The 17,434-nt window shown below is 33.5% G+C and overlaps 2 protein-coding genes across 2 annotated transcripts in view; one reads left to right on the forward strand and one right to left on the reverse strand.

The window, feature by feature from the left end:
* LOC123693024 (katanin p60 ATPase-containing subunit A1-like) lies at positions 1-9,867 on the forward strand. Its single transcript, XM_045637890.1, has 8 exons — positions 1-402; positions 4,441-4,661; positions 4,733-5,196; positions 7,496-7,675; positions 7,825-7,967; positions 8,106-8,215; positions 8,537-8,663; positions 8,769-9,867. The coding sequence occupies exons 1-8, from the start codon at positions 248-250 to the stop codon at positions 8,965-8,967; spliced, it is 1,599 nt and encodes a 532-aa protein (XP_045493846.1). The 5' UTR covers positions 1-247; the 3' UTR covers positions 8,968-9,867.
* The window catches only part of LOC123693022 (V-type proton ATPase 116 kDa subunit a1-like), a 21,186-nt gene continuing 13,493 nt past the window's right edge, over positions 9,742-17,434 (reverse strand). Inside the window, exons 6-14 of the mRNA XM_045637888.1 lie at positions 17,001-17,213; positions 15,923-16,073; positions 15,037-15,410; positions 14,601-14,710; positions 14,181-14,308; positions 13,538-13,752; positions 13,160-13,328; positions 12,562-12,733; positions 9,742-12,340 (exon numbers count right to left, since the gene is read on the reverse strand). Coding sequence (XP_045493844.1) covers positions 12,217-12,340; positions 12,562-12,733; positions 13,160-13,328; positions 13,538-13,752; positions 14,181-14,308; positions 14,601-14,710; positions 15,037-15,410; positions 15,923-16,073; positions 17,001-17,213 — 1,656 coding nt within the window. The 3' untranslated portion in view covers positions 9,742-12,216. The remainder of the gene's footprint in view (positions 12,341-12,561; positions 12,734-13,159; positions 13,329-13,537; positions 13,753-14,180; positions 14,309-14,600; positions 14,711-15,036; positions 15,411-15,922; positions 16,074-17,000; positions 17,214-17,434) is intronic.

The following is a 17,434-nucleotide window of genomic DNA, read 5'->3' on the forward strand; positions in this document are numbered from 1 at the left end:
CAGGCGGGCAGGCTCGTTGGCTCGTAGCTGTCGCGTAGCGCGCTACGAAACTTTAGCATTGCATTTTTTTATAATTAATAAAAAACCACACGTTCCATCGTTTTATATTATATGCGTTAGATAGGTTTAATGTGCGTTTTTAAAAAGTAGGAGATTTCTATATTATGTTGGAATAATTTAGAAAATCTTATGTTATTGAAATCATTTCTATTTTGTATCTAATGCTATATTAGAAAACAATAATAAAATGTCCGACGATACAAAATCAGCGTCAATGAACGCATCTTCCTCTCGCTCGTGGTTCCGTACAGCTGATGATGTTAAAATTGAGTTTGGATTTGGAGTTCCGCTTGGAGCAATGTCGGCTCATCCCACTTTTCATTCTGCGTGGGATATTGGCTGGTAAGTAGCAAATTAATGAAAATTATTAAACTTATAAGCTTTACTAAAATGAACGAATGGCGCGGGTTTAAGGGGTACTTATATTGTACCAAGGACAATTTCCTTTTGAGTAGCGATATGAATCGCGTATTTTTCTGCACGCAAAGTATTTAATTTCAAGGCGTTTTTTACCATAAATAGTCCTTCTCCTCGTCCTTGATAAGTTCTCAAACATAAGTATGCAAAGCATATTATGTCATATAGGCGATATAATCGGTAATATAGATATGTGCATGTGCAACTAAATTGAAAGTTATATTTGCAAGTGCAATTCCACATAGTAATAAAATGCACTTTCAATGTATTGCACTAAACATCAACATTTTCTATTATATGTAAAAGGTACCTAGGGGCTAGGTTATCTAGATATAGCGAACGTTTAGCCAACGTGGTCAGTGCTAATGAAATTACCGTGAAAGGATTGTTCAATTAAGGTGAATTATCGATTCGATGCGTTCTTGTCTGACTGGACAATGCACGATACGTTTATGACGTATTATATAATATTTTATAATAAAATGTAGTGTTCTTTTGTCATATGCTTATAAACTAAGAAAAGCGTTACTTACTGTGGTTACTAGTTCGTTTCATTTCATTCATTAGAATTAGAGAAAAGACAGAGCTTAGAGATGGTGGATGAGTTGCAGGAGTCTTAAATATTTAGGCCGTCGATAATTCAGTCTCCCAGTATGATGCCAATTTTCAGAATATAACATTTGCCACATTGCCAGTTAATAATAGTTTAAAAAGCAAAATCTGCTTTTTATTAGTAGAGATTGTAACCACGTAGCACCAATTTATTTGTAATCATGTCGAACTCAGCTTGCATTCGGCAAAATAAATGACACCTTTATCGCCAAATAATTGAACTAGAAAAGGAGCCTAAAATTACCTCAAAATTGCTTAAAATGAGTGAGTAGTTCTAGTAGTGGGCTTTTTTGATAATTATTATTTATGGAAGTGAGTAAACAATGTTTGTTAAAAATTGAAAAACAGAATGAACGTATTCGTTCCTCTATTGATGAAGACGAGTTACTGAATACAACTATATATAGGTTTTTTATGCTTATCTTCACTGCCAAGCGTGCATCTGAATAAATTGAACTTTACATCATATTTCAGTGTTCTAAATTAAATCGTATGAAATTACATTGGAATAGCACAGTACGTTGTAGAGTAGGTTGGTGCTTCATTTTGATGACATTAAGAGCTTAGTGCAGCTATAGCATTAATCAGGTTGTAAAGTTGCAGCAAAGGTTACAGCTAAACCCTTTAAGATGACGCTTAGTACTTCTTAGAACAAGTTATAAGTAAACTTGAGAACGAGGACAAAATAATGTGGCAGGAAATCATCACATGAAATTTATTTATGTCAATTGATGCGTAGGAGTCAATTGGTGATACTGAAGTTATTGTGATAACCAGATTCAGTGATTTGGCTCGTTAGTGCTAAGGTCATGAGTGGGAGTACTAAAAGCATAATTCTCCACCCTTTATCTTCATTGATATAAACAAATGGTTCATTGTCATATAAAATCAAAGTTATTTTCGTCTTTGAGAATGAAACACACTATTTGGAGGAGAAAAAAAGAATACCTAACTTCATATAAATCTTAGATATAATATTAATGTGTACACTACTGTTTTATTATTCACTCTTGATAAAATTACTTTCTATAAAACAAGGACATCAGATAATCGGCTAATGTACCACCAGGAAATTCGAGCGCTCCTGTAAATTATAATAGGTAATTATTTTAGAAAAGTGTGCCACAACATTTCATTGACCCAGTAAATGTCTCGACAATTCCAATGGTAATCGTGTATGGAAAATACTAACCTTTACCTCCAATACTGTCGATATGTCTTTGAACTCATCGAATCAATGGACATTGTAAGAAATAATGACCCCAGCCAGTTCAGTGACCCTTGACACACATCCAGTACAAAGCCTGTCAGGCTACCCTTCCTTAAAAATGTAAACAGTCAGTTCAACCACCTCGAATTTAGATTTTAGATTCGTTGAGGCATTCAATGAACTTTATAATACTTAGGTGTGTACCTACAGAAAATTTTTAACTTTTTGTAGAGTTATTTTTTTGGACTAACATGTTGATCTTGAAGGGATGTTATCTTGACAAATTAAATTATTAATGTTTTAAATCGAAAGGAATCAGATATTAAAAAGAAAATCATGATGGATATGTCTCGATCTGGATAAAGTTGCTACATATGTATATTCTACACTTAAAAAAAGGTCTTTTGTCTACGAGTAACGAATTATTTATCTTGTACTTTGTACTTTCGATTTCGAAATTGACAGATTTTGCTACCTAGGGTCAACCGTGTCGAACAATCTCTCGCTTGACTCGGAGATCGATATTCGTATCGGCAAAGCGGCGACCATGTTTGGGAAGCTTAATGAAAAGGTATGGCGAAACAAACATCTCACTGTTAAGACTAAGATGATAGTGTTCCAAGCTTCCATCTTGAGCATTCTTTTGTACGGGGCTGAGACTTGGACGTCATATGCCAAACAGGAACGACGATTAAATTCCTTCTATATGCGCTGCTTACGTAAAATCTTAGGCATAACATGGCAAAACAAGATCACAAACCAGAAAGTACTCCAAACTGCACAGCTACCTAGCTTGACTACGTTGCTCAAACAGAAACGCCTACGTTGGCTAGGGCATGTGTACAGGATGGAGCCTTCTCGGTTGCCAAGGCGCGTTATGCTAGGTGCAATCGCCGACGCAAGGAGAGACATCGGGAGACCTTTGCTCCGCTTTAAGGACTGTGTGAAACGAGACATGGCTTCTTTCAAGATTGATCATAATAATTGGGAGAAGCTCGCTACTAATCGATCAGAATGGCGCAAACTTGTTTCCGAGGGTTGCAGATCCTGTGATGAGTCTTGGTTCAGAGTACTCGCAGACAGAAGGAGGAAACGCCATCAAGACGACTCTGAATCGGCTTCTGCAAACTTCCCCTGTCCGACCTGCGGAAAAGTGTGTCGATCCCGCATTGGACTGTTTGGACACCAAAAACATTGCTCAGGCAACACACCATAAATCGTCTGTAAAAGACGTAAAGGCCAATGAATGAATGACTTTGTACTTTGTAGTTTGTAATTTATACAGTATAAGTGGGTCACTGGGTATGAATTTCACCCAAAATATCGTACCTTCATCAAATCGGTGTGATTCTCAAATTTTATTCATGATTACTAGTCATAAAGGTCTATTTTCCAGTACTAATTTTGTTATATAAAAACTATGGGTGCGAGACGTTTGTCCAATACGCATAGAGGTTCGTTTCCGCTACGCCGTTACCATGGCAACATGATCAAAACAGACCTGTCAAACTGGCACGATTTTCTTAACCCGGCTTCACTAATGACACACAACAATAGCTATACTGAAAAATAATGCCCTCGTTACAATATAAGATTTAATTACATGATTTCCTTACAAACCTACTTATGAAACTTGCGAAGGTGATTAGAGTAGTACGACGGAAAATGGAATTTGGATTTGGAGATTCACTCATTCCCAATATTACGGGCTTACGACAATTTTTCAATCATGATCCCTTTTTTGGGTATGTACTTCAAGTACGGTACTAGTATTTAGATTCGCTAGTATTAAGCATGGCTACAATGATTGAATTGTAACAAAGAACAACTACAATCATAAATAATTAGCAAGATTAGATTATACACACAAACATACTTATTTAGATATTTTCTTGTCACAGTGTGTATATCTGTACCTAACTTTATTAATTTATATAATAATGCTCTAAGAATGTAGTTAGTTATATAAATATAAACATTCTCATTTCTTTATTATTTAACCCTTAATTTTTTACGCAGGTACCATTTTTTCTTCAATGAGTAACAGTAGCTGAAATGAAATGAAATGAAATAGCTTTAGCTAATTACAATTTTAATTTTTCTTTTATTTATACAAATTATTTCGTTCTTATAATTCCTAGCCCCAGTTCTGGCTTCCACCACATGGCCCGCATGATGGACCGAATGATGGTGGAAAGCATGCAACCGTTCGGCTTTGCAAGAATGACGACCAGACGTGGTTCAGACAAGGAAGAACCTCCGAGAGATGGCCTGAGATCTGATAAAAGTGAAGCTAGAAGAGAACGTGCTAAAAATCCTCAAACCCATAACGGCAACGGAACCAGACATCCTCCAACACAAGGTATATTAACTCTACATATTTATATGTTAATACATAACAGTGCAAATCTCCTTAATACATCAAATTTTCAGTGGTTCGACCAATTCCAGTTAACAAATTCCAAGAAACGCCATTAGATCAAGCGAAACAAACGGACCCTACAACCGAGAAATGGGCAGGTACATTACGTAAACGTGATCCTAATCTTCAACCCTCCTTACCTTCAATTGTATCGCGAAAAACATCTTCATCATCTATGGGCAGTGGTAGAAAAACTAGATCAGTCGAACGAACACCGAGAAGGCGACACCTTATACCGATTAAACCTATTGTCCGGAAAGGCGACGTGTCTGCTGATGGTGATGCGATATTGGAGAGGGATGAAAGAGTTTTTGATGCAACAGGATATGAAATTCATCTGGTTGAAACGCTGGAAAGGGATATATTGCAAAAAAACCCGGACGTACGCTGGAAAGATGTGATCGGGTTAGATGACGCAAAATCAGTTTTACAAGAGGCAATGGTTTTACCGCTCGTTATGCCCGATTATTTTAAGGTAAAAGTGTATTTATTATTTTAGTTCCATGTCATCTTCCTAAGAAGTTGATTTAATAATTCGGTAATTTTACCGAATGCCAATGCCAAAACGTAATAATCAAACGTTTTAATCACAAGAAAGAGAATTAGAAATTTCGTTTACAATTTAATTATTTTTATGTTACTTATCTTTAATTTGATTGTAATTAACAAAAAAGTGCCGGTCTCAAATTTATAAGTTAAGATTCGCGTGCGCGATTACATACGGCTGTCCATTCATGCTGCATGCTTAATTATAACTTACGTGAAACATTTGGGAAGTGGGTCAAGTGGCTACCATTAATTTGGGCTGTGAAACTACACAAATATATCTTATATAAACTTGTAATTTTGAATGCCAATTATTCTCACACTAGCATATTATGATATTATCTTTTTTATGTAATATTTTTGAATGAAGTTTAGCTCTAATCGGTATGTGCATTAGGGTGGAGTGATAATGTATGAAAGAATTTTTTTTTTGTTTTTTTCAAATGGCATAGCGACACAAAGGTGCCTTTTAATGAGTGAATTCAGCATACAAAATATTGTTTACGTGTCTTAATGTTTTGAGGTGCCCCAACCCAATTGAAAATTAGAAAAATATGATTTTTTAGCAAACTTTGATTTATTTTTTAATCACATTATTTTTATGGCCTTCAAGTCTATTATATAACAAACTTCTTTGTGATACATTAAATAATAGCCTGATTAGTTGTTTTAACGTTTTTCATTAATGAAAATAATGTTATAGAGGAATGAAAATATCAGAAATACGTAATTATTTAGTACTAGCTGCGCTTCGCGGTTTCACCCGCGTGGCTCCGCTCCTGTTAATCTAAGCGAAATGATATACAGCCTATAACCTTTCTCGATAAATGGGCTATCTAATACCGAAAGAAATTTTCAAATCGGTCCAGTAGTTATTGAGATTAGCGCGTTCAAACAAACAATATCTTCAGCTTTATAATATTAGTATAGATTATAATATTAGTATAGATAAGGCTGTTATTTTTCAAAATTAGGCATTGGCAGGCGTAATACTGATAGGTACTCTTGCCATTATAAAATCATTTTGTTTACTTTCTCAACAAACTGCACTTGAAACTTCTGTCACCAATTTGATAATATGCTTTACGGCCTGGGTAAGGCATAAAAAATCTTTGATATTCTGAAACGTAGTCAAACCGCTTTTCACGATGTCTTTAAAGGTTTCTTCAGATAAATTAGAAGTCAGAGGTTCAGTTTTCTTACATTCTTGCCACATAGTTAAGTCGGTATAATCTTTAGAGCAAGTACAAGAGAGTTAAAAAAAATGCATTTGCAACTTCAAATATCAAATAACCTTTGGTACTGAGTGACAAAATATTTCAGTTATCTTTTCTTGTTCTTTTTTGTTCGTTTGTCGGTCTTGATAAGGTTTTAATAAGCGTCTATATTCATCGAATATGGTGTGTCGAATAAGTTGTAGTACTCTGTTAAAGCTAATAGTGGAAAGCGATGCTTTTCGCCACACATAAAACATTTCCGTAGGTAATCTTTCGGATAAATCATGAATTTTGTTATTTTATCAGGTTTAAATTCATATCTAATAAATAAGTAATAGTTTCTTAACATCAGTATAAGTTGGTAATTGATTCACTGGGTACTTCTCTGACAAACAAAATACAGGACAACATGTCGTTTGTCGTATTTTGACTTGCAACATTTTACTGTAACAAAGCGAAATTATAGATAGAACTCACATCAAAAATATTAAATTATGATCTTAATTGTATTTACGTGTAAAATGTAATTTAGAAGTATTACTAACATTAGTGTTATTTCCTTAATGGCACTGTTTAAAATCAATGTTTCCTACAATAAGAGTTGGCGCAAACGGGCCACCGACCAGAGCCACTGGTAGCCAGCAATAGCCACTTTTTTATATATTGATATATGTATTGTGTATTCTGTGTCTTCCCGTTGGCAACCAACGAGATAAAACAGAATCTGATTTAGCGTTAATTTGTCAAAATTAAACTTTAATTATTTTCGACTAATTTTTTTGAATTTCTGAAAGTTCATGATGTTGGGGGCACCTCTAGATGTATCATCTGCAAAGAATAATTTTGCATGTGTATTTATGAGCAATAATGACATCTTTTTACAGGTATGCCGAAACGAAAATGAAAAAAAATATTTTTCACTCCACCCTAATGTGCATATATTTAACTATGTATTCAAATTTCTTTCTTAACTTTCATTGATGACAAAAGCTTCAAAAATATATGTTTCAGGGTATTCGTCGACCTTGGAGAGGAGTTTTGTTAACAGGTCCACCCGGCACAGGCAAGACTTTGCTGGCGCGAGCTGTCGCAACCGAGTGTCGAACCACCTTCTTCAACGTATCATCTGCTACATTGACATCTAAATATCGAGGGGATTCTGAGAAACTTGTTAGATTACTCTTTGATATGGTATGTTTTGGCTTTAGTTATTGCCAAGATTCGATCAAAATATATAATATATTTGAAACATGTAATAACCTTATAAATAAGAAATCTGAAAAATGAACATGAACTTATCGACAGCTTTTATTAGAATGCCTCTATTTTACAAATTACAGGCCGCCTTCTACGCACCCAGTACGATATTCTTAGATGAAGTGGACTCACTTTGTGCGATGAGAGGGGCGGACTCTGAGCACGAAGCTTCTCGACGATTCAAGGCTGAGTTACTGATTCAAATGGATGGATTAGCTGCACCCTTGTAAGTTGTATTTTAAGAGCGATAAGCCTAATATGTTTCAAAAAAATTACATAATATGTAGAGTCTTATTTCAGTTTGAAGTTTAATACAATAGACGATATAATTATAAAGATACAATATGCTAAACATTTTTTTCAGTAACCAAGACAAAGTGGTTATGGTGTTAGCAGCCACGAATCACCCTTGGGATATCGATGAGGCGTTCAGACGTCGCTTTGAAAAAAGGATATACGTCGGCCTTCCTGATGGTGAGAGTATTCAGTTTGTTCATAATAGTCTCTATTGTTACTTAATATTCAAATTATACTATATGGTTCTTTCAGCATCTACTTTAGCTAAAATTTCCATGTAACATATGTGTTACTTTAACATTATAAATGCAGAAGTGTGTTTGTTTGTTTATCTTTCTTTCACATAACGATTTTATGCTTTGATTTTTGTGTTTGGAGGTAGTTAGGATGCTAGATGCATCTCATTATTTCGTTATATTGGCGGAAAGTAATTTTCTATTAGCCGAAGCTAATATAAAATTACTTGCGAACTAAAATTCAAGATAAAACATATTTCAGAATCAACTCGTGTCAAACTATTGAAGCTTTGTCTACGTGATGTTGTGTTGTCCAATGATGTCGACTTGCCCGAATTAGCTGCAAAGTTAGATGGCTATAGTGGTTCAGATATTTGTAACTTGTGCAGGTTTGTGTTACAAATCTCATTATTATGTAAATGTATATTTTTCTGCTATCAAATAGTAGCAAGTAATATTGAGATAAGTTGCTCTAATCATTTTATAATTTCCAGAGATGCAGCTATGATGACCATGCGTCGTAAAATTGCGGGAAAAACACCTGAACAAATCCGTCGCTTGAAACGAACTGAATTAGAAGCGCCAATATCTAAAGCAGATTTAGACACTGCTATTGAGAAAACAAGGCGAACAGTGACTCAAGCAGATGTAGCGCGTTACTCAACGTGGATGCAGAAGCACGGTTGTTCCTAGCATAGGGCTAAAGCGCTTAGAGCGCTTCTTCGACTGTTAAGAACCTCTTAAACTGCCTGTGTTAAAGAAAGGACAAGAAAATATTAGGTTCCAAAGTCGATCTCGTGATTTATAAACTTTTATACGTATTATAATAAAATCGTGGTGTATTTGATAGTTATTGTTATTTGTAAATTATATGGATTTTCTACGATATACCTACGTAACTCTAGGATACTGTTTAATATGGTATATGATGGTCTAGATATAGAAATTGCGTAAATATGTATTGACGTAAAATGTATACCTGTTTGGTAAGGAAGCAAAATAGTGTCTTGCTTAAAATTTAAAATTTTCTATGGAATAAAAATTTTAAGGCGATGAAATATTGTTGTGATTTGTTTGTGAGTTTAATAATTGTGCTTCTGTAGGAATGTGATTTGGCTAATATAATATTAATGTTTAGTAAGAAAACTACAAAATAGAGCCCTACCTAGGTTGAAGGTATTCCGTTAATCTACTGCCATAATGTTAACCTAATCTAATCTATGCATATAATAATTCCGCTATTGTAAAGGGCTTAAATATTTATATTGTCATGTAACTTATAACTAAATAATAGTTTAATATAATTCCCCATAAAACAATTTCATCTTGTTTATTTGGTTTATAATATTATATTTATTCCTGCTGCTGATGTTTAACCTGCTTTTATTACACATTTTAATAATTGTTACTAAATTAAAACTAAACAAAAATAAAATCAGGCTCAAAAGGGATTGAAATAATAAACAATTTAAGATAAGATTTATTTATTTAGGAATGGTGTAGATGTATTTTGTTTTATACATTTCTTTTAAAATTATACATGTTAAAGAGAGTTCTACTAATGTCAATAAGTTCGAATAAAGGTTGTTCTTAATAATACCTGTTTTTAACGATATGTGAAACCTTTTGATATATTTTTTATAGGATTGGACTTACGTATAGTGAAGTGCTGAAATACAAATTCAGTATAAGACAAACTTATAATGTATTTACAATACTTTTTTAATAACTTTCGTATAACTACACAAGTCAACTTTGGTTCTTATTTATAATTATTTAAAAGTATCGGTCTTTGGTGCTTTCTAAAATAATTAAATCTATTATGCTAATCAAATTAATTATCAAAGCTTTGTAGTATGCTATAGGTAGAGCTAGAGTAGAATGCTATGACATCTTTTAAATCTGGACTTAGAGTAGGTACTAGGTATACATTTGTCTTGTAGTTGTGAGACATATCGAATATAAGTATTTTCTCTGCCTACTTTTGATAGATTTTGTAATGTTCTAGCTACTAGATAAAAATAAGGCTTCGTTATAAAAGAGTGATATTTTTAAAATTACTAAGTGCAACCTCAAAAATTACTAAGCCCTATATTTAAGGCACTTAAGTTTATTTTTTTGATATCTAATGCAATCAAATGACTGACATGGATCACATAAACCAGAAATTACATCCTTCTAATTATATTTACAAGAAAGGTAATTAAACAAATTTGTTAAAATTTAAATAAAACAAGCTATTTCATTCCTTTACAACAATATCAATAAGTTATAAAACTGAAACACGAACGAAATACACGAACAAAACATCAAGGTTCAGTTCCGCGTCTTCCTGTTAAAAGCACTGAAAGCCTATCTAACACTTTTGATGTATAATTTCATACATTATTAGTCATTTAAACTGTTAGATAACTAAAACGTAACATATTCAGAAGTTTTGAAACTGGTTTTAGATGAAATTTACAGAGATCTTGTAGGTAATGTAGTAGTTCCAGAGAACAAGAATTCACTCCCAGAATATAGGGAATTTCTATATTATAAAATGTAATGTGACGTGTACAACAAAGCTTAAAATTATATTAGGTACTTACTACTAAAATAAAAATAATGTTTAATTATAACATACAAGAGAACAAATCAACAATAAAAATACGCATTACTAAACTTGATTTCTTAATAATTACAGATCTATTTGACCATACGATAGATTTCAAGATAATAATGCTAATATTTCATAATAAGGCCAATATTTAAATGTACAATATGAGAAGAATTGAAGGCACAAGACTGCAAGGATTAAATTTTCACACATTTTATTTTTTTTATTTTAGATAATTACAAGTAATAAGTATATTAACAAAATAAAACTCACAATATTCATCAATATATATTTTGTATTGTTTAACCATTCCGTGAGCCATTAGAATACGGCAGTGATTTTACTGTTTATTTAGTTAATCTACATACGTCGATCATCGAGTATATTATTTAATATTTTCAAATTTTACACTAAAGCTTAATAAATTTTCATAAAATACATTATCTGTGTTATGCTCATTGCTAGATAAAATAATGTGTTTGTTATATTTGTGATTTTTATTATATCTAGGTCTATATTAAAATTTTTCTTAAAATCTTTATTTTTAAGCTCGTTTCCTTGAAATAGTGCTTCTAAAATTATTCGTGCATTTTTGGTACATTTGAATTATCAAAAAGCGTAATTAGGCAAAAATGACTTCCTTTAATTGCTTGTCTCTTTTCTCTTTCTATCTCTATTAGGTATATACTCTACATAGGCACTTTACATGATAAAGATTTAAAGAAACTTTCTATATTATAATAAACAATTTTATCAATATCTAACGTATCTTTTCGTGTGCTCTTTAATACGTTGATCATTAGACGTGTATCAAAATTTAACACGAATATTTTAATAATTTCGAGGTTAGTGATATTTCAACTAGTGACATATTTCCGAACGGTAGAAAGGAAACTTTAAGGTCACACACACGCATAAATAAAATGATAATACAATTATTTGTCAGAGATTAGAATCAAATCTTTATTTACACATTTAATTAACTATCAAACCTGAAATACACTACTTTCATTTTAAATAATCATATATTCCTATATACTATTACAACTGAATAACTATAAAGCACTTAAAATCAAGTTACAAAACAAGAAACTTAACCATGATTATTTTTTTATTTTTATAAAAACAAAAACTCAATAAAAAAATTACTCAATCATAACAAATATTTAAAATCACTGCAAAAAATTGTCTCCTATAAAATAGGTACGTATTCAAACACCGAGCATATTTCAGGTTTCGTGTGGTTAGATATACGTGGGTGCGAAATGGCTGGACCAATTGCGATGTTCTATATCAGGGTCCAGCGTGTCCCGGGACGTGGGGTCCGTGTGGTACAGTGGGGGTCATTGGGGCGTACCGTTCGGTTTCACTTTAATGTCTTCCTCATCATGTTCGAGAATAACAGAGAAAGAGAAGGGAAGGAAGGCATAGCCGTGACCCTCGTAGAACTTACTCATGAATTCCACCCTGGTTGGAAAAAAATCTTGGTATCAAATGTATATTTTTGAAACCTCCAATTCGATCGGTATATTTTTGTGAATCATTAAAGTAAAAGGAAAAGAAATTGAAGCTAATCTTATAAAACATTAGCTAATATCACATTAAGTAAATTCACAAAAAAATACTATAATACATAACAATACATACCATACCAATTAAAAAAGCAACTAAACAATTAAATGACTCACCAATGCAACCTCAAAGTATGCAAGAACGCCGACAGCCCCTCCATGAGCACGAGTATAGCGAGCGTGAAGAACGCCCACACCGCGAATATCAAGTACAGCACGATGGCCTTCGCGGGCGGGCCCCCGCCCAGCCCCATGCGGAGCAGACGCTGCCATAGTACCGCGGATAGTTCTGGAATGTTCCACAACGTTTGTAGTGTTCTCGAATGTTCTAGAATGTTTTTTGGGGTGGAGTTCTCGAATATTCTGGAATGCTCGGTTGTGTAGAGCTCTCGAATGTTCTAGAACGTTTGGTTGTGTAGAGCTCTCGAATGTTCTAGAACGTCTGTTTGTGTGAAGTTCCAGAATGTTCTAGAACATAAATGTGATGATGTGTACTATAGCGTTAATTTTACGGAAAATATTAGAATGCGATTTAACTAAATATGGAGTTTGTATTGAACTAGATCTTGAAAGAAATACGAAGTTTTCATCACTGAGTTATATAATAATGTTATATTTACTTATTACAAACAAAGTTTCCTGTTTATTCATATAGGTCTGTATAGTGTACATAGAGAACAATATATTATCAAATTCAAATCAACTTTACACTTACGAGCATGCGCCAAAGACAAGGCCCACAGCCGCAAATACGAGGCGGTGTGCGAAACGGCACCGAGCACGTACTCGATGGTGTGTATCGCTTGTGTTATCATTATCTCGCCGATGCCTTCCTCGGGATCCACGGGCTTCTCGCATTCACCGTCTTCTACTGTTGGACCCGGCTGGAGAAGAAAATCCGTTTTTTATGTAATTAATTTCTTATTAACTAGATTTCCATTACATTAATGCATAAAAAAGTTTATTATAAAAATTATAGGTCCTTTGAATGGCTGCCTCGCGTTCATGTTGACGCGGCACGGCGCGCGAAATCCTGTGCTCTTTAGACTCTATTATATTTCAAAAAAACACCTAAACTACTAGAAATACTCACATTCCGCTTCTTCTTATACATTTGATACAGCGGTTTGCCTAGCAACATGATGGGTATGCACAGAAATCCCACAGCGAGAAAGGTCCGTTGTATGGCGTGTTGTCCTGTATACATGTCAGCACGGCACGGGGAACGAACTTCTGTGTCCTTGAGTAACATCATGTTGATGAACATTATGAGCACGGACGGTGCGCAGGCGGAGTCGTATGCGGGATCTGGAGTTTTAAGTTTTTTATTTTTATTATTTTTTGTTTTAGGTTGATGTAGATTGGGATTTTAAAATTTAATATGGTTAGAATATATTTAAGTAAAAGTGATTTTTTTTTTGAGAGTAGGTTTTGTGATTCTTTCTTAGCCAATACGCACAGATGACGCATAATATGTTGATTTGTTATATTCTGGAGACAGATTTTTCGGAACTACAGTACTCTAGAAACTTTGATTTCAAAACATTAATTAATGAAATACTGAATTAAAATTATAAGTAGTACTACAAACTTAACTACAAACGTACCAAAAAAAAAAAATACAATTTTGTTTGTCCAAAATACCTACCTTATCACTGATAATTTGAGACTGAGCAGTTTTAACAATCAGCATAATAATACCTTAATAATTCAAGCAATATTACAAAAATTCTCACCATCTGATACAGTCGAATACATGATCCATTTCATAAACATCATGATACACAGATACCAAAATAGCAGAAGCAGGAACAATATCTGCGGTATGTACTGCAGGAATATCATGTATGGCCTCTTGAAGTAACTGTAAAGATAGTCAAGTTTCACGTAATGTCTAGTTTTTAATTTATTTACTGTTGTAAAAATAGCTTCTATAACAATTTTTAAGACTTTTTATATATTATTTTTAGGCTGCTTTTTAGAAATTCTACATAAATATATATAATAGTGGTTAGCGATATACATAACTTTTCGTTCGACTTTTACATTTTCGAGTATCTATCAAATATTATTTTGATTGGTATGATGTAATGATAAAACTAAACAATAACAATAGGAATTAAATATAATATAATTTCTATGAATACAGTAATTACTTGAAGTTTACCACACTCAATGTTACCCCGAAGGCCATGTGTATCACGCCGAATATTATGGACAGTTTCATCTTGAATGAGTTCAGAAATATTATATTGTTGGCCGCAAACTGGAAAAAGATAAGCATTGATGAATGAATTTATTAAAATAAATGGTTCCCTAGAAACAAAAGAATAAGAAAAAAAGTAAAAACAGAGACGCTGGCATTTTTTTGCATTCTTGCCATAGAAAATAATAATAAAAAAAATATTTTTTCTCATATTTCACAAAAAATCGAGTACAATTTTTGTAAAATAATTATACAAGAAAACTAAATAAAATGGTCCTTTAAAAATATACGAGAATATAGATTTATTGAAAAGCAATCAAGCAGTTATATTTTCAATATACTTTATTATATTCTCACATAAATACTTATTTTACATAGCTGCTCACCTGCCAAGCAGGATCAATTCCCAGCGGGTACGGAGTCTGCGTGTACGCGAGCGCCGGGTCCAATTCCAACATCCTATGATGCCTTAAAGTATCATTATCGTACACATTCCTCCAACTACTCCCAAATATATTGAGAGACTTCGAGAACAAATCGTTATATATCAACCCGGTGTACATTGAAAATATTCCCATTAACAATATAATGTAGCGACCCCCAAAGAAAATGTTCCAAATTTCGTTGTCCGTCTTTTTCTTGGCTAACGGCTTTTCCAGGATTATAATGATGGCGGCGAATGCGGTCATGATGAGCCCGTGGCCCATGTCGCCGAACATTACCGCGAAGAGGAACGGGAATGTTATTATAGTGTATAGTGCTGAAAAGAAGATAATAATAAGGTTTAGTTAGTTTAGTAAATGGTATCCTATCTTATCCTAGTACTGTTATAAATGCCAGAGTTTTGTGAGGATGGATGTGTATATGTATGTTTGTTACTCTTTCACGCAAATACTGAACCGATTAATTACAATGAAAATTAGCACACATATAGAGGGTAACTTGGATTATAGGATAGGTTTTATCCCGGAAATCCCACGGGAACGGGAACTATGCTTGCCTATATGCCGCGGGCGGAAAGCTAGTAGACTATAGCGCGCACAGGAAAACAGCTTTAAATGGTCTCCGTAACTCCGTAGCAAAATTATTTAAAGCTGTACTTTCTTTCTTTCTTCTGTTTTGGTAATACTGATAAACACTGATTTGCTTTATTTGAAAATAATAATTATTTTTTTTAATTTGGAATAACAATCCAGTACCTACCTAATTTAATCGCGATATAAACTTAATCCAATTAATTACACAGCAAAACACATGTAATTATAATCTTACCTGGATTAACCTCTCTATAGCTGGCGATTCCATAGGAATCAATGAGATTCTGGAAGCCCTTAGTGAATTTGTTGGTCCTGTTGAAGGTGGGCGGAATTTCCGTTGTGTGCACGTGGTGCAGGATCGAGGGGATCGGACTGCCGCTTGCTTTCTGTTATTTATTATATGTATTAAAAAAGGATATAGTTATTATAAACATAATTTTTAGATAAAATCAGAAACATCTACGTACACAAGAGGGAAAGTATTTAAAATACTGGAGATAGCCATTACATGGTAACTCAATGGAGATAGCAAATTTTGTTAAATTAGAACTTTAAATGTATAAAGATTGTTTAAACTCCTTTTTTCCACCCTGTATTTGTAAAGCAGTACAATATTTGGATAGCTACGCAAAAATGCAAAGGCACGATAAATAAAGTCGCAAATATTACCAATAGGTATACCTATATACCGATTTCGTATCAAAATACGTACATTATTGAAATGCAACGTGATCCCGACCGTCTACTAATTCATGGCAATTGATTATCGAGTGGGCAGGCCTTGAACTTTATTGAGCCTACGCTTTTATATTATTTACATTTAAACTTCATTGTGGGGGAGAAACAATGCGTTGTATGGATATGTCGCTTTTGTTGCTTTTATAGGTAGGTAGTACATAGCGACAAAGAATAATATAATGGTGTTCGTTACAATGTGTATTTTAATGCTATCACATTATTAAAATAATATTAGATTATTTGTGTACATTCCATTTGATTTTATGTTTAGGCACATATAACAAAATAGTTACTTTAGGACTGTGCTTTACGTATGTGAAAGAAATACGTTTGGACGTTTGATAAACAGAGAAGAAAAGTTGAACTGATTCTATAATTTAACACACACAGTAAATATAAGTCTATCAATAAAATTCATTAAAAACGTAACCTTAAAACAATTGTACTATAATAACACATAATTCTACTAGAATAACATTAAATTCTACTAGAGTCTAGAATAACACACAATTTTTCTAGAATGATACATAATTGTATTAGAATACCACATAATTGTACTAGATGAACAAACTCACCACTCCATCATCCAGGGCCTTTTGCAACAGCGGCAGATCCTGTCTGGGCACCCAGCACTCCGCTATAAGGCACTTCTTTATTATATCCATACTGAACATATTAAGCGTATGGTATATGGCTTTCTCCTTACGTACTGCGACCATCCAAGTGCTTATGTCTCTAGCTATGTTGGTCAGCACTAAGCGTCTGTGTTGTTCCGTTTGTTCTAGAACCTGAGTTGAGAGAGTTATAGTTTTATTTGTAAGGGAATATTTTTGGAATGGTCTGTTAAGATGAGCTGTTTGAAGTAGGTAGGTATATTATGTTGTGCAGATTCACAGATATAAAGCCAATGACCAATTATACTAGTAGACGCGGCATACGCCAACATCATTGCACTAAAAAACAGCGTAATTAATACATACCTACTTACTAACGCATTATCACCAATACA

The sequence above is a fragment of the Colias croceus genome, chromosome 7 (genome assembly GCF_905220415.1).
Source record: "Colias croceus chromosome 7, ilColCroc2.1".
Classification (NCBI taxonomy): Eukaryota; Metazoa; Arthropoda; class Insecta; order Lepidoptera; family Pieridae; genus Colias; species Colias croceus.